Source organism: Mesoplodon bidens (genome assembly GCF_964165515.1).
Source record: "Mesoplodon bidens genome assembly, contig: HAP1_SCAFFOLD_1567, whole genome shotgun sequence".
NCBI classification, from domain to species: Eukaryota; Metazoa; Chordata; class Mammalia; order Artiodactyla; family Ziphiidae; genus Mesoplodon; species Mesoplodon bidens.
In genome coordinates, this window is record NW_027671934.1 from 1 (window position 1) to 28000 (window position 28000).

General features: G+C 39.9%; 2 protein-coding genes across 3 annotated transcripts; both read left to right on the forward strand.

The window, feature by feature from the left end:
• Positions 1 to 698: 698 nt before the first annotated feature.
• LOC308610783 (BCL-6 corepressor-like) lies at positions 699 to 5038 on the forward strand (the record flags this gene model as incomplete). Its single annotated transcript, XM_081259791.1, has 4 exons — positions 699 to 941; positions 1615 to 1771; positions 3196 to 3483; positions 5002 to 5038. Coding segments are annotated over 4 exons (725 nt in total), but the record flags the coding sequence as incomplete, so codon positions are not given.
• Positions 5039 to 11582: 6544 nt separating this feature from the next.
• Positions 11583 to 27149, forward strand: LOC308610784 (uncharacterized protein). 2 transcript variants are annotated; one of them, XM_081259792.1, is made up of 6 exons: positions 11583 to 11686; positions 13124 to 13180; positions 14590 to 14725; positions 17372 to 17502; positions 22534 to 22666; positions 27072 to 27149. In XM_081259792.1, the coding sequence occupies exons 3-5, from the start codon at positions 14617 to 14619 to the stop codon at positions 22609 to 22611; spliced, it is 318 nt and encodes a 105-aa protein (XP_081115918.1). In that variant the 5' UTR covers positions 11583 to 11686; positions 13124 to 13180; positions 14590 to 14616; the 3' UTR covers positions 22612 to 22666; positions 27072 to 27149. The 2 variants fall into 2 exon arrangements, with proteins under 2 accessions (XP_081115918.1, XP_081115919.1); XM_081259793.1 differs by lacking the exon at positions 13124 to 13180.
• Positions 27150 to 28000: the final 851 nt, after the last annotated feature.

Below are 28000 nucleotides of genomic sequence, written 5' to 3' on the forward strand. Positions count from 1 at the left end.
TGATAGGACCTGCCGTGTCCACCCACATCCCCGGGCCTGGCCCCCACTCTGTCCTTGACCTCGGTTTATTGGCCAGAGGCCCATGTCTGAGTCAGCCCAAGCATCTTCCTGGTTGTACCTGGGATGCCACCACGAGGCAGGGCACTGGGGCTTTCCTGACGGTCATAAAATGAGCAAAACCGTAAGGTATTTGGTGGTTCATGGTTTCCAAATAGCATCCTTTCTGGATGGGACTGCGGACAGTGTTCCTGACCCCAGTGGACACGGACAGGAGGACTCTGTATCCTCCTGAGAACTCGCCCTGCCTGTCGACTGCTTCTGGGCGAGAGGGTTGATCACTCATCTCCAAATTGGTTTCAGGAGAGGTTCCACTTTGCCCCTAGTTTCTTTTACCAACTGCACTTTTTGGGTTTTGTTTGTAATGGTGTAACAATGGCTTGTCGTATCTGCTTCCGTGGTGCTGGGGTTCTTCCCCCCACCCCGCTGTATGTTACCTTCATACAGTCTGTCACTATTTAAGTTCATTGGAAACATTTTCATCGTGGCCTGAGTTCCTCCTTGGGCCATGCATTAAGAGAGATTTGCATTGAAGAATTAGGCCTGAGATGGTCCCTTCACCTGTCCCGTAAAGGGTTATGTGTTGAAATAACAGAGTAATTTGTCGCAGCGACCGTACACTCACCTCCTTGGTGAAATAGCGCGCCTACGAGGCTTGGCCGCACACGCTCGATTTTGCCCCGTGTACTTAGAAGCAAGCGTCGCGTGCACAGGTGTAATCCCCCGCACCTCTCCTAGGCCTCTCCACGATGCTGTCAAGAATGATCATCTCGAAATTGTCCGCTTGCTCCTCTCCTACGGTGCTGTTCCTACCCTGGCTACGTACTCAGGTAGAACCATCAAGAAAGTGAACCACAGCGAACTTCTGGAGAAGTTCTTAACAGGTACGGCAGAGGTCAAGACACGGTCTTGTTCAAGCATCTAGACGGTGACTTCACAGCCTTTCACCTGGGTTCCCCCTACCCCCACCCCCCGTTTACTCTAAGTGACCCTTTACTGGGAAAAGCGGCCCAACGTTAGTCTGTCAAAGAAGAGATACGTACTTTGAGTTTTGCGAGGTGGGGGGCTGGAAAACTCTTAGCTAGCCAGGCTAGCTTTTGTTTGGCAGGCTGGGGCGGTGAGGCGGGCAGTCCCTCAGGAAGGCGGGTGGACGCGTGGGGAGGTTTCAGTCAGATACCTGGAGGCGTGTGCAGTGGGACTTGTCAGGAGGTGACACCAGCCCCAGCGTGAGATGTTCCCGAACTCCAGCAGCATTTGCCTCTTACCAGCAGGCGTTATCTTGTTTCTCTCTCTCTCTCTTCCCCCCCCCCCACCTCTGCAGACTGTTTAAATAACCTGCAGGCTCCTGACGACGGTAGCCCCGGTTGCTCTTCGGAGTTCTCTGGCAGCTCTGTGTGTGCTGAACAGCCTTGTTCGTTTCAGTTGGGCTTCTGGGGGTGGTGGTGGTGCTGTGAGCAGGACTTGCTTGGGAAAGAATTTTTCCAGAGTCCTTTTTGGCGAACAGCTGGAATCTTGTTCCAGCTTACTGACCTCTCTCTTGTTTGCCCCCCCGGTTAGAACCAGATGATGAAAGTGGTTATGATGTTTTAGCAAATCCCCCAGGACCGGAGGACCAGGATGACAGCAACGAGGCCTATGGTGACCTATTGGAATCTGAATTTTCCGAAGACCCCCTTTTGCCGTGTTATAACGTCCAGGTGTCCGTCGCTCAGGGGTGAGCGTGGCCAGCATGTGGTCAAGAGCCAGCCCAGCTGCTCTGTGGGGTGGCAGGAGTTAGAAATCCCCTTCAGCAGATGAGGTTGGCTGGGTTGGGGGGTGAGTGAATTCCTCACCAAGTGTCCACCGACCTCACATAATGCAGTAGAACTTTTCCAGAAAAGTTTGGGGGTGGGAGGGCTCCCCAGCCAACTGCCCTCATTGGAACACACCCCTAGAGCCCAAAGGACACGGGAGTCAGCGACTGCAATTGCACAGTTTCAGTCACTAAACTCTTGGGGAAGGGATCCTCCCCAAACGGCTACCATAGGGGCCTTCCAAGGCGCGTGAGGTCCACGGGACGATACTGATGTGTACCCGCTTCTCGTATAAGATTAGAGAAAGCCGTATGTGGCACCTGGGATCTTATGTGTCTTCAGATTTGCATAGATCGAGTCTTGTCCCCACGGTCGGGCCACTGTGCCCCATGACCAACCCTTTGGAGTGAACACATCAGGAGACCTTGCTCTGCTGTGTGTTGACCCCGGTGCTTAAGGAGTAGCATCCTCCTTGGACTCTGAGGCTGGGAACGTGTCTGCCCTTGTGGTGACATTCTATTCGGGATAGAGATGATAAAGCGTGGCAGGGTATCAGGAAGGATTGTACCACCTCCCTTCTCGAAAAAGCCTCACTCCCGGCAGCATTGAGAGGCAGGTTGGAGGTGTGGGAAAGGCAAGGAAAGCCAGGTGACCTCGAGTGTTTCTCATGCTCTCTCCGTGAGGGCCGGAGGAGAGGAGAGGTCAAAGAGGTGTTTGCCATCTCCCTTGGGTTGGCATACAGACTGGTTTTCCCCAGTGACTAGAACGGGGTGCACTTACTTGGAGAGGGGTGACCTGAGTTGTGACCAGAGCCAAGGCAGCACTGGGGTGGCCTGCAACGAGGCTCGTTCAGGGGCGCTGCTCCTGCTTTTGTCTAAGTTGGCTGGTCTGCCCTAGGTGGTCTCTTAACACATGCACATGAGTCCAGAGTTCCCCCGCTAGAAGTAGATCTTCCGGGCTTCCCTGGTGGCACAGTGGTTAAGAATCTGCCTGTCAGTTCAGGGGACACAGGTTCGAGCCCTGGTCTTGGAAGATCCCACATGCCACGGAGCAACTAAGCCTGTGCGCCACAGCTACTGAGCCTGCACTCTAGAGCCCGCGAGCCACAACTAGAGAAAGCCCGTGCGCAGCAACAGGCCCAATGCAGCCAAAAATAAATAAATAAATAAAATTAAAAAAGAAAAAGAAGAAGTAGACCTTCTAAGGACAGTGAGAAGTGGGGTGGGGGTGGGGTAATCAAAGTGGAAGTAGCAGGCCCTTTCCCCGCCAGGAGACGGGTAGTTCATAGTTGGGAGCGCCTCTAATTTTGCCGGAAACTCAAACCACTGTCCTTTCTCTGGTGTAGGCCTCGTAACTGGCTGTTGCTCTCAGACCTGCTCAAGAAACTGCAAATGTCCTCCTGCATATTCCGCTGCAATTTCCCAAATGTGGACATCGTCACCATCGCGGAGGCCGAGTTCTGCCGGCAAGTGTCAGCAAGTCTCTTATTCTCTTGCCCCAAAGACCTGGAGTCCTGTAATCCAGAAAGTAAGGAGCTCTTAGATCTGGTGGAGTTCACAAACGAGCTTCAGACTCTGCTGGGCTCATCCGTGGAGTGGATCCTCCCCAGAGACCTGGACTCAGACGACAACTGGTGAGCTCGCCAGGGCCCGCCGTGTACAGTGTGTCATGGTGTTAATCCTTGTGCATATGTGTCATAATACGACTATTTCTGTAAAGAAAGGACACTATGAGACACGACTCCAGTCGGAAGGACTTCATGTTTTTTTCTTTTTAAAATTTTAAGTCAGTTTTTATGAAGTTGTTAATAAAGTTTCTTTACTTTTCAATGTACACATGCTTTGGAATATGTTTGTTTTTACTCGGAACAATTGTTTCTTTTCTTTTTTAAGGAGAAAAAAAAAAAGGCAAAGGAGCTCCACACTTTGACTTAATTTCATACAAAGCTCCGACAACAGAGGCCATAACTGTTGAGAGTTGCTTTTGGGGCAAATTAAACCAGTAAAATTTTAAACTCTTCCTCCATATTAAAGGGATTGAATAAATTGGCCACTTTGGTGCACCTGTGTCCTGCGAATTGTCCAGTTGGAGATGGAGGTTTAGAAAGTGAGTTTCAGTCTTGTTTAAGTCTCTTCCCATCAGACTGGTCTCGTGATTTCCTACACACCATGTTACTTCCTGTCTACCTTTCCTTGGTGTTGTTCATGCCTGGATTGTCTCCTGTACCTGCTCAAACCTTGGTCCATTCTCATTTGTACCATGGAAGTTTGTCATGCCGGATACTGTCAGAACTCATTTTACTTAAGTTTGCGTTAAGGTGCAAAGCACATGTTTTGTATATTTTCTGTTTTTTGTGTTTGTGTATATTTTATGGTTTCGCTTCAAGAAATTTTATGGGAAGGGAAATAGCAAGATGTAAAGAGCAAAAAAGTCATCATTCTCTTTCAATTGTTAGAACATCTATCTGCAATCATAATTATGATGCACTGTGGTATGTGTTAAAATAGTAAATACATGTAACGTCCCGTAGGAGCAGCAAACTCTGGTGTTGGTGAGGGTGTGTCATGGAAGTAATTACAACGCAGGTGACTGTTGGTTGGGGTCCTGCAACATTAGTGTGCCTTCCCTGTGTCCAGTAGTGGTCTGGAGGGGTCAGGAAGCCTGCCTTTGAATTTGAGGGAACAGAGGGTTTGAGGTCCTCTCTCTTCTATTGCTCTAGTACACTGCATAGCAGCAGTATACTGGGTTTATAGTTGACGTTTAAATCGCTGATTGATCATTAAGATTGGGATGTATCTGTGGAAATGAAAATAGGAAGAGTCGTATGCTTTTTCTTTTTTTTCCTATATCTGAAAAGGTATGTAGTACTTTGCTGAGTGGTTGGGAATCAAGTTTGCAGTATTCAGTGTATTCAGTTTTAGTATCTAAGTAGAATTAAACTGTTGCTGTAAAGTGGAATAGCACTTTGTTACTGACAAGTTTTAGAATGCATCTGTTCGTCAATTACCTGTTTGGGAAGATTGTAGTTAATGATTTTGAGAATGTGGCTATAAACTTCCAACTGACTCAAGAAAAGCAAATAAGTCAAGATTGACAAATGTATAGGCTCTTCATCTTATTGTGTGTGTGGGTTTTTCTTTTTTCCTTTTAGTTATTTGTCAAGGTATAAAGAATTCTATCACACTTAAGACAAGTTAAGTAAACTTCACGGGGTGTATTCTGACATGGCATGGAGCCGATCCCATGGCCTAGATCTTAAAGGTGATTTTATGTTTAAACTTTCATGAAAACATATGTGATTGAAACACATTAATATATTGATACAGAGGGCAGTTAATTTTTGTCTTTTTTTTGTGTGTGTGTGGTACTGTTGTGGCCTCTCCCATTGCGGAGCACAGGCTCTGGACGCGCAGGCTCAGCGGCCATGGCTCACGGGCCTAGCCGCTCCGCGGCATGTGGGATCTTCCCGGACCGGGGCACGAACCCATGTCCCCTGCATTGGCAGGCGGACTCTCAACCACTGCGCCACCAGGGAAGCCCTAATTTTTGTCTTTTGATACATGTGAGCGCAGCTTTCATTTTGCTGAAAGAATGTGACCAGTTTTCAGTTTGGGATTCTACCATTTAGTAAAGATAGTCCACTTAATTTTAGAAATAGATTTAATATATAATACCTAATAATACTTTTATGAATGTTTTTTTACTGAAAACTTTTATTGTAATACTCTGAAGAAACTATGCCATTCTAGTCTTCAAGACTTAAATGAATCAAGTGTTTATTAGCTGTTGTAGTTTTTAAACTAATAAAAGTCAGTACATCAGCAATTTGTAAATACAGTTTTTAAAATAATGCCTTAACAACTTTACAGTGGTTATAATGACTGTATTTAGGCCTAAAGTTAGTTAATAATTTGACATGAAGGCTTTTTAATAGTTTGATGGTGCAGATCAGGGATAAGTAAACTCTGGCTGGTGGGCCAGATGCAGCCCGTCGCCTGGCTTTGTAAAGGAAGTTTTTCTGGAACATAGTCGCACCCGTTGTTTACATGGTAGTTATGGCTCCTTTCACCCTACACCAGTGGGGCAGAGTAGTTGCAACAGTAACTGTACAGCCCACAAATCTGGAAATGTTTAAATATAGATTTTAAAAATTGAAAAATTCTTTGAGCCTATACAGGGCAAGTGCATTGACCCCTGAGGTAGAAAACAGTCAGGAACTTGGGTGCGGAAGCCAAATGGCCTAGGTTCAAATCCCCTTTCTCCCATTTCATAGCTAGTGACCATGGGCAAATCACTTAACCTCTATGCCTCCTTATGAGGTTTAAATGCACTTATTTGTATAAATAGTGCCTGGCACATACTAAGCGCTGTGTAAGTGATTGCTGTTGTTTCTGCTTGGAGTTTTAATAAGTTATTGTTAATAGAAAAATGACACTAATGATTTTCCTTTTAGAGTAACAAAGGCACTTTGAGTCTTTTACTTTTTCAGAAATGTAATAAGACTTTTTTCATTGACAGTCAGTGTTCCCTGTTACCAAAATTTACTTTATGAATATAAAGAATTGAATGTCTTCAGGACAGTACTTTTGCTTAAATGTCAAACCATTATTTTCCCAAGGTACATCAAACTGGCTCTGCATAGCCCAGGCCTCTAAAGCTTGTGTGCACACCCTAGGTAGCATGTGAGATACATTTTGTAAATATAGTTTTTTAAATAATGCTTGAGACTTCCCTGGCGGTCCAGCAGTTAACACTATGTGCTCCCAATGTAGGGGGCTTGGGTTCGATCCCTGCTCAAGGAACTAGATCCCAAGTGCCTGCCATAACTAAGAGCCCACATGCCACAACTAAAAGATCCGGCATGCTGCAATTAAAGACCGGCACAGCCAAACAAACAAACAAACAAACAAACAAATAAATAAATCTTTATAAAAAATAAGTAAAATAAAATAATGCCTTAGGAGTTAGGAAAAGAAAATATTAGAACATTTTTACCTTTGTATTATTTTTAAAAATCTGTGTAGTTTATCATGTACATAAATTATAGGTATGGAACTTTGTGTATATAATTTGTTAATAAATAAGATGCATATTAAAAAGTTTTCTTATGGTTTGCCCAGTCAGGTGTTTGGAGGCCATTGGAGGACAGGATGATGAAATATAGGGCCTCAGCAAAGATAGAATTTAGAACCAATTCCCTGACTTAGAAGATAAGGAAAATAATTCATAGACTGTAATTGAGTTGTCCAACTTTGCATAAGTGTTCAGAAACAGGAAATGCAGTGGCTAGAATCTAATCACTGACCAAGCAGAATCTGGGTCACTGGACTCGTAAACCAGAAGTGACTGTTGAATTTCTCAGGTTGATGCTCCTGGCATATATGCTTGATCTGTGTGTGTGTGTAAATCTCTGACATAATAAGCCATACTCAGGCACACCCTGTTTCCTTATTCAAGCATCTTAATTTCATCCCATTAAACCTTTGAAGTATCCGACTACCAGAAGGCATGAAGAAACCTGGGCTGAGAGTCTTCATGCCAGGAGACGTGATCTTGACTGCATGGCTGGTTTGAGGCGCATCACTCTGAACTGCAACACGCTCATTGGTGACCTGGGTGCAAGTGCTTTGGCAGAATCTCTTAGTGAGGATTTATGGCTTAGAGGGAAATTCTAAAATTGAAAATATTGAATTTTTAATATGAAATATGCTTAGCTTTTGGCATGATACTATTGTGATAGGATTTTTTAAAGCCTCATTTTACTGATAGCTTTTATTTTGCTTTTCAACTTTCTCTCAGAGTTGCATATATCCTTTACAGAAAATACAGAGTAACAAGAGAACAATTACCTATAATTTTAATACCCAGATATAATCACTGTTCATTTTGGCGTATATACTTTCAGTCTTTTTTTTTCTACAAATATATATGTACACTTAGGGATTACAAAAATAGAATTGTAGTATACTTGCTATTTCATATGCCTGCTTTTTTCACTTAATGATGTATCATGTAGTATTGCGTCGTATTGATGTCCCATAGTTTAATCAATTCTTTGCAATTCTATTTAGACAGTTTGCTTTTCCCTGTCAGAAACAATGTGAATACGTTGTATATACATCTCTGTGTGCATCGGGATTACTTCTGTAGAATAAGGTACTACAAGTGGAATGACTAAGTGTGACCTATTTTTAAGACATTTGATACACATGGCGAAATTACCACCCAGAAAGGCTATGCCAATTTATAGTCCACCCCAACAGTAGATGGGAAGCCTGCCTCTCACAAACACTGGCCTGTAGCACTTGTAAAAAAATGTGAAACTACAAAAATGAGTACCTGTCCATTTTCTATGCAAGTGGGATTACTCCAAATTTTATAACTTTTTTCAATTAATTTAGTATGAGCATTTTAGCAAGTCAGTAAATTTGCATCTCCTACATCATTTTTTGTGATTGTTCAGTATTCCATTATATGAATATGCCACAGTGCACATAGCTTATCCATTCTTGTATATAAGCTTTGTCCAGTTTTTCAGTTACAAATAGTACTCTGATATATATCCTTACCTATATCTCTGACTATTTCTTTTGGTTAAATTCTTAGAAAGAGAGTTGTTGGATCCAAAGTGTATAGACATTATTTAAAGGCTTTTCTTACAGAATCGTGGCTTCATCTGATAGGAGAATAACCACATTTTGTTTTATTTTGTATTCATTTGATTGACTGGTGAGGTTTACTGGCTGTTTGTATTAATTTGGCTATTTGGTTAATTATACCCTGTGTCCATTCTTCTGTAGTGAGAGTTTGTAAGGGTTGTATCATATCCTGTCAGATCCGTATGTCTGACTTGCTATTTCTGTGTGTCATGGGGGTGTTGAAAGACTCCAGTTATTTTAATGTGATGGTCCACACAACACTTAAACAAAAGACTCATGATAGTTTCCTTTCATGTAATATTTTTTAATCCCTGTGCTTTAGTGATGATCCCTTTGGTTTAAATGAGTAGGTTGTTTAGCCCCAGAACTACTAGAATTCATGATCAGTTTTTCTGGTTTTTGTCTGACCTTTTACTGCGAGGGTTCTTGACCATCATACTTTCATGATAGGTTTTTAGTATGTATTCTCTATTCACACATTGTTGAAAGTTTTTATTATTTGTATCCTCTTAGACTTGTCTTTTTTTCCTCTAAAACTAACAGTTATTACATTTCTTCTATTTTGTTTTCCCCTTTGAACTAGTTTCAAGTGTGATTTGGAGCTGAAGATCATGATCAAAAGAATGCAGTGCATTTCTGAGCTCCACCAGGTTTTGCTTGTGAGGTTTACATGCCCCTGCCGCCCTTGCTAATTATGAACTGAGATTCATTTTGTGATGCTTTTTGCTCATAGGTTATATACAGTTATTCTTCAGTTCTGTAATTGTAAAATATGTTGTCTGATTTATTGGTACTAAAGCCAGGGTTATCATTGCACATCCAAGAAGAGGTTTTTAAATTGGATTATGCATTATGTGTGTGCGTATATGTCTGTTTTTTTCCATACCCAAAATTACAAACCTGCCATGACTTGTCTTGTGCAGGACTCTTCCACACGTGAGAAAATGAGAGTTGTCTATATGTTAAATCTGTAGAGTTAGCAAGTGACCTTTTGTCTTTCATCGAAAGCACTTGACCTGCAGCAGTGCGGCCTCACCAGTGAAGGAGCAAAGGCTCTACTAAAGGCCCTTGAAACGAACAGAACTCTGCTCGTTCTGGATATAATAAAAAATCTGCTGGTTGGTATGTGGTCACTTTTTTAAAATTGATAAACACATAGCAAAACAAAAAGAATTTGTTCAGGTATTGACAGTTTTTTAAAACTTAATGTGTTTAACTTTCCTCATCATATCCAGTTGGCCCTTGAACAACGTGGGGTTAGGGGTGTCGACCCCTACGCAGTTGAAGATCTGGGTATAAGTTTATAGTCAGTGGTTCCACATCTGTGGATTCAACCAGCCTTGGATCATGTAGGACGATAGTACCTATGTACTGAAAATTATGCGTGTGTCAGTGGACCCGCGAGGTTCAAACCCATGTTGTTCAAGCTTCAACTGTACTTTTCTAGTGTTGCACTTCCCTTATGTTTTTAGCAGCTACTGTACTAATTAAAGTGAATTATACTTGTCAATTTTTCTTATCTCTACTCTGAATAGAGGTGAACCTAGATACTAAGCCTGCTTCCACCAAGAGCATTCTTTCTTTCCTGTGCAACCTCTGAATTCTTGCCAGGAGTACTTTATTCATTTGTCAGATTCACAAGTAAGTTTATAATCATCTTCTGTGTGCCAGAGATGGGTTTAGGGACCACGGATAAAGCAGTGAACCAGACAGACAAAAGTCTTGCCCTCATGGAGCTTACATTCTAGTGAAGGAGATCAGATAGAAATGAGTAAACAGATAAGTCATATAATTTTAGAGGGTAGGAAGTGCAAAAATATCTTAATGTAAGGAGAGTGAGGGAGAGCAGGTAGGACTCCATTGGATAGGTTTGTTAGGGGACAGCTTCACTGGAGAAGTGGCATTTGAACGGAGACCTGAATGAAGAGAGGAGCAAGCCATGGAAGATGTGGAGTAAGCACATTCCAGGACAAGGAGGCAATGAGTATGTAGGCATGTAGGTGGGTGGAGTATTTAAGGAAAAGCAAGGAGGCCAATCTGGGCAGAGTACTGAGTGAAGAAGAATGTGGTAGGACATGAGGTCAAGGAGCTAGCCAGGGGTCTGCTCTTGTAAAGTCTTGAAGGCCAGAGTAAAGATGTGGATTATTCTAAATGAGTAGAGGGGTTTGAACTGGAAAAAGGCATGATCCAAATCGTATCTGAATAAGGTGACCTGGTATAGAGAAGGGACTTGGGAGGATAAAGAAGAGGTACAGGGGTCTTCCCTGGTGGCGCACTGATTGAGAATCCACCTGCCAATGCAGCGGACGCGGGTTCGTGCCCCGGTCCGGGAAGATCCCACATGCCGCGGAGCGACTGGGCCCGTGAGCCATGGCCGCTGAGCCTGCACGTCCGGAGCCTGTGCTCTGCAACGGGAGAGGCCACAACTGTGAGAGGCCCGTGTACCGCAAAATAAATAAATAAATAAATAAAGAGGAATAGGGAGACCAGTTAGGAGACTATCACAGTGCTCCAAATAAGAGATGTTTATGGCCTAGGTTAGGTTGGAAGTTTGCAGCAAATGAAAAGTGGTTGAATTCAGGTTGTGTTTTGAGGGTGTAGCTCTCAAGACCTGCAGATAGATGTGAGGTATGAAGGAAATAGTAACAAGGAGACAAGTCGTTGATGATTATGTGTGCAACTGGGTAGTATCACTTAGAAGAAGGGAGCTGATGGGAGGAGCAGCTTTTGAGGGAATATCAGGACTTGGTTTGTTATCTTGGATGCCCTGGTTTGATATCTTAGATGCTCTTTAGGTATCTAAGCGTCTGGACGGTGCTCAGACTGTACTTTGTATCCAAAGGTATCCAAAGCCACTTGAGATGCAAAATGTTTCAAGTTGACCTTTGCTGCTGCCAAAATAGTAGCCACTGTGGGCAGTCTGCAAGATGGCATCTTAGGTTTCTGAGGACGAAATTAGAATACACAAAGGGGGAAATAAGTGTATAATTATATAATGTAGATTTCATATTTAAATGTCTGGGAAAAGCAATAATTAGTTGGCTTTTGGTTTTAAATGGAAATAGCCACTCATTGGAAAATAATTACTCTAATTTCAATTCATTTTACTTTAGATCATTCTGTGATGAAAACAGTTACCAAACAAGTTCTCCAGATGGAAGGAGTGCCAAGTCAGAGGTATATAACATGTTTCAGTTCTCTCGGAAGAATTCCTCTTTAATGGCTTGGTTTTCTTTCTTTCTTAAAAGAAAATTATCAAGGTACTTTCTGCCATCTTAAAACTAAAATTTGAGTCAAATCAAATGGCTTTTCTGTTTTTGAAAATGTTGTGTGATGCTTTAATTTAGGTTCCCAGATATGCAGATTGAAAACCTTTTAACTTTTTATTTTCTGTAACATATTATCGTTAGTCACAATAGTCTTTTTTTTTTGGAGATAAGAATGAATAGCAGGAGCAGCATTTGTGAAACCAAATCTAATATGAAACTGACTCTTTCTTGTGAGTAAATTTGAATTTTGAAACAGCAAAACAATAAGGTTTAATAAAAAGCAAAATAAATTGTTTATGTTTATGATCTGCCAATTTCCCACAAAGAGTTTTGTGGTGACTTTAGTTATATACCAGATACATTAAAATCACCAGTGGACAACACATCTTTTATTCAGGTGCCCTCTGAAAGTTTTAAAACTTTGTTGACTTCATATCACTGAACGGTCCACTTTAAAATGGTTAAAATTATAAATTTTCTGTTTTGTGTCGTTTACCACAATTTTTAAAAAATGTGTTGTTTGAAGATTTTTGGGGTTTATAAAGGTATTGTATTAGCATAAAAAAGAAAAATTTAAGAGACCACCTCTAATCCCATTATCCTATCAAGCAATATTTACATTTTAATTTTCTCTTCCTGCTGTCTATAAACATAGTTCCACATAGCTTCATTATAATTTGCCATTCTTATCTTTTCATACTAAATTTCAATTCTGTAATTCATAGTTATACTTTTTAACATTGCATTCACAAGGTTTCATTGAGTTGGTCAAGTTTTTAAATTGGTGAAAAATTGGAAATAACCTAAAATAAACTATTGTAAACATCTTCATAAATACAGCTTTTTTTTTTCTACTTAAAGTTGTATGTTTTTGATTCTCTATTCATCAACTTGCTTGGACAACAGTGTATTAAATAAGTTGTTAAGAGTGTTTATGAAGTCAAAAAAAAGCTTATGATCGTCTGCCAATTGTTATTTCAAGAGAGTGATATTTTAATAATCAAATAGTACATTCAAAGAAGTTAAGATTTGTGATATCACACTAATTAGATATTATTATTAAAAATTTATATCATATGTAAAGCATTCTTAAAATAGCTACCTTGACTTTTGCTATGATATTAGAAATGGAAATCTATATAAATAAAACATGTATATGTAAAACATATTAGGAATTCTGTAAAACTAGTACAGAATAATAGGGCATCATGGAATGAGAACAGTTAAACATTTTTTTTTAGTTAGCATGATTAAACAAAGTGGAAATGTAACTGAAGTATACAAACTCATTGAGCTCTTTTAAGAGTAATTTTATTTCTTGGGCTTTTTTTTGTGTTTGCCTCAGTTATTTGGAGACATAGAAGTAAGCCAAATCAGTATCTGGGTATATACCTAGATCCAGGTGAGTATAGGGGTGAAATAATGGTGTGAATTGTGTCACATTTATATTGTACTTATGTATGCCTAATAAAAGATGGGAACTTTTATTAGAAATTTTTTAATCTCCTAACAAGAAAAGTGTAATTAAAAAAATTTTAATACAAATGTATTTGCATTAGTTTCTGAAAGGAAAGGAAGGGTATACACATACATACCATATGCATACAAACATTTTTTTTGATGGCAATTAAGTTAAAACACAATAAAATAGCACAAAATGAACTGAGCTCCTATATATTTTTAAGAGGCATGTAAATCACACAGGATCGTGTGTTGATTATCAATAAGCTACACTCTATGAAATATTTGTCCTATATTACCGCATACACTCCATTTTACCCTGCATCCTAATGCTGCTAAAATATAGTAGAAAGCAGCAGCATAGCACAGGGAGATCAGCTTGGTGCTTTGCGATGACCTAGAGGGGTGGGATAGGGAGGGTGGGACGGAGGCTCAAGAGGTTGGGATATGGGGACATGTGTATGCATATGGCTGATTCGCTTTGTTGTGTAACAGAAACTAACACAGAATTGTGAAGCAATTATACTCCAGTCAAGATCTATTAAAATAAATAAATAAAATAACATAAAATACAGTAGCTTTGAAGGATAAATATAACCATTTTAACCTATGATGTTTGTTTTCAGTAAATTCAAATTAAATATTTAAATGTGAATTTTAATATATGGCTTGTTCTAAGTAAAATATTAACACGTAGGTCTAGTTTTTGCAACCAAATGCCTCTTTACTACTGAAATATAGGGTAAGTCTCCACATTTCACTCTTTCATCCAGTGGGTTTCATTTGTTTTTTTGTGTGTTTTCTATATGAAATCAAAGGAGCAGTGAAGGTTGACAGGCTTATAGGAGGGTAAAATTGACTCACCTACCCCCCAGCAACTTGCAGCCTTATAACTTGTATTGTTTTTACATAGAAAAATTCATCTTAAATTTAACTTTTGGTCTACTTCTGAAGATTCTGTTTGGCAGAAGTCATGGGTGTATCTGTGTTTCTGTGTCCTTGAGATTCAGAAATGCCAAAGGTGTTCTACGATTCAGGAAACATGAGTGTTTCTACATGATACATAAAATGTATCATACTTTGGGATTTTTTAAAAACTTTTATTTTTGCATTTCTGCACATCTCAATACTTTTGTTTTAGTTAAAATAACTTGTTACTGTAGAGAACTTATATTTTTTTAAAATGCTGGCTTATGTAAAACCTTTGTACAAAACCGATCCTCTTTTTAATGGGCTTGGCATCATTGTCAAGTGCCTTTTTGATTCCTTTCGACGTGTGCACGTGTGACATTTGCTCTGTAGACCTTTGGTGCATCTTGATTCCTTGTTTTCATGCTTTGTCAAACGTAGTCTTGGCCACAAAGAAGCCTGTAAGTAATGGAAGGAAACACTCTGCTGGTCAAGAATGTTACCCTCCTGAAGCGCTACCACCTGGAGTGTCTGGTTTCCGGCCATTGTGTCCTGCAGAAAGTGCAAAAAGCAACAGGTAACCTGTTTGCATTCCCTGTCTTTTTCAGTCATTTAGAGTTCTTTATTTTGGAACTTGTATTATGTGGGTGGTCTCTGGTGCTTTGTGTAGGGAAAAAAGGTAACTCACACATGGCTTCTGCCTAATGAGCCTTCTAAGGAAGAAAAATTAAAAGTAATTGGGAGTTTCAAGTTGTTTCTCAAGTGTCACAACAGAGGTAACTCCGTGGGAGTCTTGAGGAGACTAAAATGATCACCAATTGTGCATGTGAGAAAAGTTTCATTAAAGGCAGATGTAGTTGAGCGAAGCCCTACAGCACAGAAGTAGGAATTTGGATACGTACGAATGGGAAAAAAGACATTTTAGGCATGGGAAATAGTTTAATGCAGAATGGATGAAAAATATGCATTAGACCTCTTCTAAATCAACTGGCTTATTAACTCAGTAAATCAGATTTAGTGAGTCAAACTAGCATTACCTGATTTCTTATCCAGGGGATAGCTGTTCATAGTAATATTTGTCACAGAACAGTAAATAAAATGGTTGAATTATAGCTTTAGGCTTGCTAAGTGAAATAGATGGCTCTAGATGATCTTCAGGTGACTTACTTGGTAGTAATCAGGAAATTGGGGATTAACAATTGCTTAAGAAAACAAAGAGAATTGATTTTAAATAGTACTTGAAGTAGTTACTGTGTAAAATATCTGTTCAGTTGCTCATGTTAAATGGATGTTTCTAATCCCCACTGGACAACCGACTACTTTTTTGCAAATGGTAATGTGAATTGCTGTTGCATAAACTATAGTGTTGAATCCCCAGTGTTTGCACTTGAGTTTCACAGCTCTGTGGTTTCCTGTCTTCTTCCTGAGACACTTAATTGCAGGTCCATCCTCGTCACACAGGGTGGTAAATTAGAGAACGATTAATATCACCATTTAAAGAAGAGAGACTGAAATCTCAACCGTCCTGAACATAGGAGCTGAAGGGGCCTCTCAGCAGTTCAGAGAGTTATTACCAAGCCAGTAGGCTGAATTCTGTTGTGTTTTCTCCGTAGCAGAGCCCTCCAGGTCCTTGTTTTGAGCTTATTTATTTTTATACACAATTCTGTATGGATACTGTTCATACTACTAAATAGTTGTATTAACTGGGTTTAACTGGTGATGTATTTACATGAAGATCTAACTTCGTTTTGTTGCTATCTTTTTAGGGGCTTTCCATTCATCAAAGCTCGTGATGTATGTAATCAGTTGGTGGTGTGTAGCTATCATATTTATGATATATAGGGCTTGAATTGGGAAAGGTGGATGGTCATTCTTGCTTTTTAAACTGACAGAGCCTTACAAGAAGCATTTCCCTCTCTGAAATAAATCCATGTAAAACATGTTTGGTCGCTCTCCCAATGCAACTGTGTAGTTGTGTGGATTTGGCACATAACGGGCAGCCTTGTGGTGATGTCTGTAAACAAGGAATCCTGTTTTCCAGTCCGCAAATCAGCTGTTACCCAGTGAAACGAACTTGACTGCCATTTCTGACCCCTCACATGGAGCTGTCATACTCAAGAATGTTCACATATTTTCAAGAAACGTTGTTTGCGGGCTATATGTACAAATTCCTGATCTGAAAGCCAATATAAAGCAACATCTCCCAAACCTCTGCTCTCTCACCAAGGCCACACACATTCCCTCGCTTATGGCCTCGTGGCAAGCGAATACTGTCAGTATCAGATTCTCCTTCCCAGTGGTCTTGGGAGACTGCATAGTGGCTCTGTGAAAGGGACCACTGCTGAGGTTGAGAGAAGAGCATCTTGGGTGTCAGTCCTGGCCTTGCATTCCCAGAGAGAGGGGTGTGCACCACGTTCTCTTGTTAGGGTTTTCCTATGCTGCAGGGTTTGCTGCTTGTTGTCAAAATGATGTCCTAGTGACTTGTCTTCTTCGTGGTTATATAATCCCAGCACACTTCTTTATGATCTGTAAACTTTTATGGGGTTGTGGCCAGGTCAGTTTTTAAATGTTTGGAAATGTCCTATTGAACAACATTGCAGTGGCAGTGAAGCTTGCTGGGAGAATTGTTGCCGTAGTTTTGGCTTAAGGGTGGTGAGAAGATGAAATTTTTGATGGGTCAGTTTTAGTTGTGTATGTGTATGTGATTTATTTTTTTAAATTCTAATGTCTATTATTCACAGCTTAGATATGTTGACTTCCTGATTATTCATCAGTCCCTTTACTGATGTATTTTCCTCTGAAAAACTACATTTTCTTCCAGACTGTTTTTGTCTGATGGTGAAGAATAAATTTTTCATTTGCAGTATAAAATTGATTTGAGAAAAAATGTTTACCTTGGATCTTCACTTGGCTTCTGTGAAAGAAACTTAATAAAATAATATGGGCAATTCCCATTACTAATCCTAACCACGTACAACAGAGGTCTGTACAGTAACATAGCAAAAATAAGTTCCTGTACTTTTACTTAGTCATTGCCTGTTTTACACTAAAGAGCAGTGAGAGACATTTATAAATAATGATACCTCAGATCACTTTTGTTAAATGTCCTCTAATATTTGGATATTTGGTATCTGGCTTGTGTTGTCTTTTATGCAATCTTGTCTTCTTTCTTTGCACTTTAGTTTAACAACTCTATGGTTTCCTATCTTCCTGTGACACTCAGGTCCATCAGAATTTCCTGTGACGGTGACAGTAGGGAGTCCTTCCTCCTCAGAAATCGAAGAGGTCGATGATTCCTCAGAACGTGTTCAGGAGGAGCCAGAGAAAATCCATTTGAAACAAGAAGTATTGCAGGTACAAAGTTATCACTTTAAAGCTATAGAGAAGATTATTTTTCAAACGGAAGGCTGATTGCAACACAGCACAGCTTGTGTGAGGGTTCTGTTTTCTCATGCCATCTGCATTGTATCCCCTTGAATGATTCCTTAAGCTTAGACCAAGGTGAATGGTGGACATTTGAACTCTAAGAAATTAAAATCAAAACATGTTGTTAGTAATATATTTTCCTTTCCTTAGAACCTTAGTATATTAGATTTAGGGAGAACCTTAGTGATCATAAGATAAGGAAATTGAGTTCTGAATGAATACAGTCAGCTGATTCAGTGCTCTTGTTTTACAGATGAGAAAATGGACAGTTCTAGTTGAACTCTCTTTTTATAAGAGGAAAATATGGCCTCATTTTAAATAAAAGTAAAGTTGAAAAAAGTTTTGATGTTGATAGTCTCCTTTCCTAAAATCAAAAATATCAAGAAGCTACATTCTATTACCAAATCATCCTGACCTCTAATGTCATTCCTTACTTTTGTTTGTATGGACAGAAAAGAAAAATTGATTTTTATAAGAAATTTTTACACCTCAAAATTAATATATTTATTTTATTTCAACTTTAATACAGAGCTGAACATTTCTAGTAAATAAAGGAACACCATTTGTGGGGGACCTTGTTTTTGTGCTACAAAGTCCATGTTTAATTTTTTAAAATTATTTAGTATGATTTTCTCTTCATATGAAACATGACACTTGACAGGTTTCAGAACTATTTATCCCATTATTGTACGACTACGGGAATTACTCTTTGATTTTCAAAAGAGAAAGTTAGATTTTTATTTTTTAATTAAAATTAATGATAATATAGAGAAATTTTAAGAAAAGAACTTAGAAAATTATGAAATGTTAGAGTAGGAGAAATCTATAGTTCCTGTAGAGTTACTCCCTTTCGTTTTATAAATGAGCACCTACAATTTGTAGAACGTAAGTGGTTTATTAGTAAATGGCAGAGTATGACAAGACCCTAGAGCATCCAACCTGCATTCCTTGTTATTTTAGATGTGGTGTATTCATTTCCTTCACGAATAGACCACAAGATTGTATTTGTAAAAGCAGTAATAGACACTGGGGAAGTCCAAGAAGTTTAAACACTGGGACCACAGAATAGCAGATTCAGAATGCACTGAGATCTTTTAGCTCTTCTCTGTTTTGTTGTTTTTTTTTTTTTTGCGGTATGTGGGCCTCTCACTGTTGTGGCCTCTCCCGTCGAGGAGCACAGGCTCCGGACGCGCAGGCTCAACGGCCATGGCTCATGGGCCCAGCCGCTCCGCGGCATGTGGGATCCTCCCAGACCGGGACACAAACCCGTGTCCCCTGCATCGGCAGGCGGACTCCCAACCACTGCGCCACCAGGGAAGTCCTCTTCTCTGTTTTGACAAGACACTACAGTGATGGTATCAAAGTGTTTAAGTATATATGCCCACAACAATCAAGAGATTTCAACATAGTTTTGAAAGACAGAAGACAGGTGGAAGAGTGTGAAACTGAAGCAGTAGAACAGAGGAAAAGCATCACCTAGAATATGCACAGGGACCACGTGCAACTGAGGAGGATTCTGACCCCACCTGAAAAAGTAGCCCCATGCTCAGGTGCGCAGGTAGGAGAGAGGGTGGAGTTAGTTAAAAGTGTGACTGAGATAGGGGAGCTCATTGAAGGGTTGTGTTTGGAGGAGTGGACTCCCAGCCCCGCCCTCACCCTCCTGAAATGAGATGATTTCATTTTGAAAACAGTGAAACTGGCGAGAACTGGGGCAGCTAGTATGAGTTTTTACACCCTAGAAAACTGTGTTTGGGGGAGATCCTGTTACAGTTACTGCCCGCTTCTTCCTTCATAAGAAGCCAATCAATCGTTGACTTCAGGGAGCTTCCTGCGCTCATTCTTAAATAGAAAATAAGTGTCATTTGCCTGTTGAGTAAAGCTTACAACATGAGAGAGGGGGAAAGAGTGCAAACATATCCTAGTAGGACCAGGGACAATTTAGGGAACAGAATAATTTAAGAAAAAACCCTAATTAGTATCCTGAGAGAGGTTTAGAAAGAGCTAGCAACTATAAAATAAGACAAGGGTATTAATGAAAAGGAGAATGGTCAGAAAGCAAGAGAGTTCTCCTGGAAATGAAAATATGGGTGCTGAAATAAATTCAGTAGGAATTTTAAAAATTTCTCAGTATATAAGAAAGAAAGACACAATGGAAAATGTGATAGAAATATGTTAGAGAGGCTGCATCTGGGAGATCCCACATGTTACTATTAGAAACTCCAGACCCAGAAAAACAATGGAGGGAAGCTGTCAAAGGGCAACAAAATTCCCCACAGCTGAAAGTAGACATCAGGCCTCAGATTGAAAATAGTTACGCAAGATGAGCAAGAATAGACTCATACCTAGGCACCCTTCATTGTGAAACTTTCAAATACTGAAAAAATAAATTAAAATAGAATAAAATGCTGAGAGGATACATCCATTCCAGAGAGAAAAATACTGGTCACCTAAAAAAAAAGGTTAAAATCTGACTTTATCATACTTGTCATGAGCACCATGGATCCTGGAAGGCACTAGAAAGATACCTCCAAAGTTTTTCAGGCACATAATTTTCACCCTAGGGGTTTGTATCCAGCCAAACTATCAGTCATACGTGGAAGCTGAAGAAGATATTTTGTACCCAAAGAAATTTGAAAAATTGACCTCCTGTGCTACACCTTAAGCTATTTATAGACATAATCCAGCAAAATGAGGCAATAAACCAAGAAGGAAGGTAATAGGGGATTCAGTGCAGATTGCAGCTAGTCTAGAGTGGAGAGGCTTCTATTGATTGTGTGATTGAGAGCTTAGAAACACCTTGAGGCATATTGTACTTACTAGGTGTTAGGCACTGTTGGAAGGGAGGAGGGAGAGTAAGAGGAGAAGGAACTTGAACTCCAGAGGAGAAAAGGCTATACGGACATAAACCTGAAGCACACTGAACTATGGTTGATTTTTAACCTAGTATTGGTGAGGAAGGGAAGAATCCACTTCAACTTGACACTATAGATGTCCCCCTTTTCAGTGACACACAGGGGTAATGACCACGTATCTAATTTGTTGTCCAAACCAGAACTTGTCCAAACTCCTTACACTTCAATAGTGTAAGGAGGCGCTCTAATGCTGTAACATCAGGACAACAGGTATAAACTGGAACAGCCCAAGGCGGCTTGGGGTATGTGGTCACCCTGCACAAGGGCAGTGACACTGGCACAGTATGGAACGAGGTGTAGTCTATACACAGAGACACAGTACATCTGCAGTGGGCAATATTAATTTCATTGTAATAATGGCAATACTGTCTTGGTTTGCAGCTTTTATTGTCAACGTGCATGTAATCACAAATAACTAAAGTAAACTATACTTAGTATGTATTAGTATTAACTTGGTATGTACTGAAATGTATTGTGTACTAGTATGTACTTAGTATATATTAGGCTCTAAGTGTTTTTGCATATATTAACTCATTTAATCCTCTGAATAGCCTTATGAGGTTGGTGCTAATATCATTCCCACTTTTGAGAACAGGAAGCTAAGACAGGGAAGGAACTTGCCCAGGCTGTACCTAATTTAAGGTTGGATCGAGGCTTTGAGTTTAGGCTCTCTGCCTGTTCTCTTAAACCTTACTCCGTACTGACTCTCAAATAACAGAAGACTTAACTGCACATAGAACAGAATATAAATTTCAACTTTGACAACATAACAGCTAGGTTTGGAAGGTAGACAGAAGGTAGAAAAAAGGGAAGATGCTATGAATGTCCTCATTTTACAAAGCGTGACGTTGAGAGAGTTTCTAGTTGATCAACAATGTAGGTTTTTAAGTATATCACTACAAGTGAAAGAGATCATGAGCAGTGGAATAACTCATGATGACATAACTTTACTGAGCAGTGTGGACGTAGGAAAGAGTGTAGAGGAACTAAACGCTTATTAGTAAGTTAGAAAGTGAACAGATAATGCCTCCAATTTAGTGAGAAAATAGTCATGGAAGAGTATTACTTGGAAATGGAGAAGAATTCAAAATAACAATAGTTGGACCTCCCTGATGGTGCAGTGGTTAAGAAACTGCCTGCCAAGGCAGGGGACACGGGTTCGAGCCCTGGTCCGGGAAGATCCCACATGCCACGGAGCAGCGAAGCCCGTGCACCAGAACTACGGAGCCTGTGCTCTAGAGCCCGTGAACCACAACTACTGAGCCCATGTGCCACAACTACTGAAGCCTGCGCGCCTAGATCCTGTGCTTCATAACAAGAGAAGCCACCGCAATGAAGAGTAGCCCCCGCTCGCCGCAACTAGAGAAAACCTGCACTGCACGCAGCAACGAAGACCCAATACAGCCAAAAGTAAATAATAATAATAAAATAATAAAAAATAACAATAGTTGACGTAAACCTCATAAAAAAGGAAATCCATACAGCCAGTAAACACAGAAAAGTGTACGACTTCATGAAGTAACAAGTGAAAAGTGAGTCAAAACCAAGGAAACTACATGTCAATCAGATTGACAAATACATAAATAAAAAGTCTGGTAGTATCAGGTATTGTAGACCTGAAGTACTATGGGAATCTTCTACCCTGTTTATACTGGAGTATAAATCGACACAACTACTTTGGAAAGCATTTAGCCCTCTCCATCACCTGAAGGTATATAAATAGCCTGTGAGCCAGCAGCCCTCACCCCCGCCCTGTGTAAATGCACCAGAATAACGGGTACAGCAGGATTCCTGTCCATGATTTGCATTAGCACAAACTGAAAGCAAACCAAATGTCCATTAAGAGTCAAAAATTAAATAAATGATGTGTATTTGTACAGTGGGAAAACTATCCAGCAATAAAATTGAATGAACTAGAGCTACAGGCAGCAATGTGGATGAATTTTTTAAACCAATGTTGAGAGAAAGAAATAAGATAGAAAAGACTTCATATACTATGATCCTGTACATAAAGTTAGATGTTGACACAACTAAACTCTTTTGTTAGGGATGCATGCAGGTTAAAGGAAATGACTGTCAAGAAGTGAGGTTGGTGTTTAACCGGGAAGAGGGAAGGAGCTTGTGATGAGAAAAGGATATGGGGGGTTTTTGCGATGCTGACAGATTCTAGTAGTGCTTATGTAAGTATTCTCTTTTTATTTGTCACATTGACAGTTTTGTTCTGTGCACTTCTCAGTACACATATCGTATTTTACAATTAAAAACTGCGTAAAGAATCGGTCGATTCTTGAGTGCTGGATGTGGGAGTGGGATGAGACCGTTTCATTTTAAGTCCTTCACTACTGTTTGCATTCGCATGTTCATTCATTCAGCATTAATTGCACATATTCTATGTACCAAGCACTCTTCTAATTTTATATGTGTTTTAACTCATGTAATTCTCACAAGAGCTCTGTAATATGGGAGCTTATCTCCATTTTATAGATGAGGAAGTTGAGGCCTAGAGTTATACAACTTGTCCAAGGTTATGTAGCTAATGGGTAGTGCCAGGCCCATTTCCCTCAGAGAATCTGAATATTTACAATATAATCTAAAAGAGAAATTTAATGACTAATTATAAGCAAAAAAATTGCACATTAAAGAAGATGACAAGTTTTCATCTATCCAGTTAGAGAAAAACACACAGTCTGTCTTTCACACACGTACATCTTATATGTATGTGTGTGGCAGGGATTCTCCTTATTAAGCAATTATTTATTGACCGTCTACGTTGTGCTAGGCACAGGTGCTGGGGATAAACCTTAATAAAATACACCCCCTATCTTCAAATAACTTGCACTCTCAGTGAGGAAGTAAGCCAACAATTATAGTAGAGGTTATATACCAAGTGATACATCGCTGATGGCAGTGTAAAATCTCAGAAATCGTTTGGAAAGAAGTCTGGAGATAGGTACCTCAGAGCCTTAAAAATGTTCATTTGCTTTGATCTCAAACTCATTTTTATGGATTTATTGTAAGAATGTTATTCTCAATATGGAAAAAAGCCTTCATGCATAAAAACGGTTATTTTGTCTGATAATATTGAAAAGTTGGAAAGAATTTAAATGTGTAAAATGGTTAACCAGTAAACCCACTCAGTGGAATATTTTGTAGCCCACACAAAAAAATCAAGGTTATGAATCCCCTGATTATAGGAGAAATGATTGATTTCAATGTTAAATGGAGAAAAGTTGAACATAAAATTTGATATCCAATATGATGGGAGCTTTGTCCCAGAAAAATCACCCTAGCCGGTGTACAGAAGGGTGGAATGGAGAGCAGATGGCAGGAAGGAAAATTATTCCAAAGCCTTATCATTAGTCTTATTTAAGTAATAGAATATCAAGCAATTTTACTTTCTAACTTTTTTGGTTCCATATTTCCATGTAAGGGACATGAATTCTGAATACTTTGTAGGAGGAGGGTACACTTTTTCACAAAAATTGAACACTGTGTTCTAATTCCCTCCATTAGAGGGAGAAACTGTTGCATGTAATTGCACTTTGATGTGCTATCTAGAACCAGTCAGGAATTTTAGTCTACCTTCCTCTGACCGTGCTGAGGGTTTTTTGTTTTTTTGTTTATTTGTTTAGAATTTCTTTGAAATCAGTTTTAGAAGATTGATTAAACCATTATATTAAAAGTAGAGGAATTTTGCAATTTTTTTCCCTTTTTCCTCATTGAAAACTTGACTGGGTTTGGTAATGAAACATTAAAGAATTTGAAGTTCTTAGACTCTCAATTTTTTAAACATGTTCTGAATATAAAAATATATGTTCATTGAGCAAATGTTTGAAAACAATGAACAACTTCTTGAAGGAAATAAAAGCCACCTCTGCATGTACACACACCTAATCTGCTCTTTTGTCTTAAAAAAGTATCCGAAATATTTTGCCATGTCACTAACTAGTCTTCTACATCAGAGAATTTGATTAAGCTTATGCATCATCTCCCAGGAAAAACGCACAGATATATTTTGAATGTAGCACTCCTGAAGCCCATTCATGAACTCTGGTTGAGACCTCTTGTCATTCTTAGTGGCTTCATAACGCATTCCTTCAGACGATGAGCTGTTTTTATTTAAACCAGTCCCAATTCAGAGGCTCTTAGCTTTCTTCTAGGGTTTGGTTATAACCAATGTTATGACATCATGTTGGTAGATAAATCTTTGCCCACATCTTTGATTTCCTTAGGGTAAACTCCTGATGTAGGATTGTTGTTAGGTACCAAAAGCTACTCTCCAGAAAGTGATACCAGCTCCTCTCCCAATGATGGCAGGTAATAGAGTTCCTCACTCTTTTTGTTCAAAGCAGTTAACATGTATAAATATACCTTACTGTTTTCATAAGTATAGGTATTATGATTGTTTATCACTGCATAAGAAACCAGCCCAAAACAGTGGCCTAAAACAATGACAATCATTTATTTTGTTCACGAACCTGGAGGTTGAGTAGAATATTAATTCTTTTACTACACTCTTACTGACTGAAAACAATACCTGTTTGACTAGCTCAGAGTTCTGTAGGTCAGAAGTCCAGGCACAGCGTGACTGGGCTTCCTGCTCAGATATACACGGGAACATGTGGGTTCCCTCCTGAGAGTGTTAAAGCACGTGAAATTTAAGTGTAAGATATTGAGCCCCAAACATTGGATGTTCACCATAGTTTGTGTGGGCCACAGAGCTGAAATCAAGATGTCAGTCTGGCTGTGTTAGCGTCCAGAGGCTCTGGGAAAGAATGCCTACAGGCTTCTTCCGGCTTGTTGGCATAATTCAGATTCTGCAGTTGCAGGACAGAGGTCCCCATTTCCTTGCTGGCTGTCAGTCGGGGGAGAGTTTCAGCTCCTAGAGGCCTCTCGCTTGCCTTCTCTGCCGCAGCATTGGACTTCTTCAGAGCCAGCAATGGAGAGTCTCCCTTTTGTCCCTTTTGTACTTCAATTCAGGAAGAGTTCAGGTCCTTTTCATGGGGTGCCTGAGTAGGCCACATCCACCTAAAATAATCTCCCTATCTTAAAAGATCAACTGATTTTGAACCTTAATTCCATGTGCAAAATCCCTTCACTACAGCACCTACATTTAGAGTTTGATTGGATAAGTGGAAGGTTTGTGTACTTCAGTAAGTGGTCATCTTGGGGGCTCTGTCAGAATTCTGCCTATTGCAAGCAGTGTCCCCACGTCAAGGACCGAAGTGTCTTAGTTCCTAAAACTCCTAAGATAGTTTATCAGTGTTCATTTTATTTCAGTGACCTTGGTGAAGGGAAGACTACCACTTCCGTGAGCAGGAATGGCAGCCAGCTTCCTGAGTCCACAGTGTGGCTCTGCTACTTAGTGGTGTGACCTTGGCTGTGCTGCTCTACTTACTCTACTTCTCTGCCTCTGTTTCCCTCATCTGTAAAATAACATGGAGTTAGTGATCGTTCTTTCCTCGTACGATTTTTTTAATAAATTTATTTTATTTATCTATTTTTGGCTGCGCTGGGTGTTTGATATTGCTCACGGGCTTTCTCTGCTTGCGTCGAGCGGCGGCTACACTTCGTAGTGGTGTGCGGGCTTCTCATTGCGGTGGTTTCTCTTTTTGCAGAGCACGGGCTCTAGGCGCGCAGGCTTCAGTAGTTGTGGCACGCGGGCTCAGTAGTTGTGGCACGTGGGTTCTAGAGCGTAGGCTCAGTAGTCGTGACGCACAGGCTTAGTTGTTCTGAGGCATGTGGGTTCTTCCTGGACTAGGGCTCGAACCCTAGGAACCCAGGGAACTCCAGGAACAGTGCTTGACTGTAAATTGCTTTAAAAGTGATTACTTTTTTATTATTTTATTATTTTTTTAAAGTTTTTTTTTGGGGGGGAATTTATTTTTATTTATTTATTTATTTATTTATTTATGGCTGTGTTGGGTCTTCGTTTCTGTACTAGGGCTTTCTCTAGTTGCAGCAAGCGGGGGCCACTCTTCATCACGGTGCGCGGGCCTCTCACTATCGCGGCCTCTCTTGTTGTGGAGCACAGGTTCCAGACACGCAGGCTCAGTAGTTGTGGCACACGGGCTTAGTTGCTCCGTGGCATGTGGGATTCTCCCAGACCAGGGCTCGAACCCGTGTCCCCTGCATTGGCAGGCAGATTCCGAACCACTGTGCCACCAGGAAAGCCCCAGTGATTACTTTTTTAAAACATGCTTTTGAATCTGCAATTATGCAATTCAGGTATGCTAAGCAGGTTCGTTAATAGGACTTCCTGCTATAAAGAGACCCACAAATAAAAATAGAATTTTTCTTTCTTGGTCGTAACTTCTTATTTCTGACTTACTATGTTATATGCATATGCCTTTTATGGTGGCCTGCCACAAATTTATGTTGGAAAGAGTGGAATTTAAATAAATCTTTGCAAATTGGATAGATTTTGATCATTCATTTCACTGGCATGGTATGATATGACCAGTAGCAGACTAAAATCTGAGTTCACTTCTGGCTCTGCCCCTAAATCCTGATGAGACCAATAGCTGGAAAGGCTTTTGGTTATTATACTATGAATTAGTTATAATATTGACTCTGTTTGCTTAGGAAACCCTGGAGGAGTGCCTAAAGCAGTTAAAGGAGGAAAGAGTAATAAGACTGAAGGCTGATAGACGAGTCAGTGAGGTAAACACGTTTCATCTGCTTTTGAGAGTGTTTTGGTTTTATTTTGATTTGATTTTAAGCCATATACACATATTTTGTAAGCCTTAAAACTGTAATATGTTGCAAATTGGTGGTATCATATGGACTTTTGCGTTTACTGGTATTTAGTGATCATATGATCTATATTCCAGAAAGCATGTTTTTAAAGATGTGAAAATCTGGTTTTGTGTATGTGTGTGTGTGTGTGTGCTTTTATATGACATTAGCTTATTTCCTGTTCATGATTCTTTGATGCAAGAAGGCACTTTCTGTGCATGTATTGTATATACAGTAACATAAAAGACATGATGAGACTCTCCTGGCAATGAATTAGGAAAGTGAATCATTTAAATAAATTTAAGATATTGGAAAACTTCTAAGAATGCAATGAAAGATAAAAATATATACTATGAGAATTACATTAGGTAATGTGCATGAAAGCAGGGCATAATCTAAAAAGTTCTATCTAAATATAATTTATCACAGGGTGAGTGTAGGGAGGAATTTTTAAAAGTGCATCCATTGGATTGGCAGACACTCATTCAATAAATGTTGAGCACCTGCTCATGTAAGGCAAAAGGGGCATCATGAACATTAACGGCCTTTCTGAGAAATACGAGAGTTGAGCTTACAGGGGGTTTTAAGTGCGTAGATGCTGAGCGGAAGGGGAAGAGTGCACGGGGGTGAATATGTTCAAGAAGCCAAAGAAAATATTGGTGATCGTACATTTAATAAATTGGGTTGGGTATGACTTAGGACTTTTAAACGTAAGCATTAGATATTTTATTCACTAAAGTTAATTCTTAACATTCAGCAGAGTTGAAATATGTTTT

What these genes read in the sequence shown, in the direction of transcription:
- LOC308610784 (XM_081259792.1), top strand. Translation starts at nt 14,617, where the DNA reads ATGGAAGGAAACACTCTGCTGGTCAAGAATGTTACCCTCCTGAAGCGC. An exon ending in GAAAGTGCAAAAAGCAACAG is followed by an intron (nt 14,726 to 17,371) that starts GTAACCTGTTTG and finishes TGTGACACTCAG; the next exon opens with GTCCATCAGAATTTCCTGTG. An exon ending in TGAAACAAGAAGTATTGCAG is followed by an intron (nt 17,503 to 22,533) that starts GTACAAAGTTAT and finishes CTCTTTTGTTAG; the next exon opens with GGATGCATGCAGGTTAAAGG.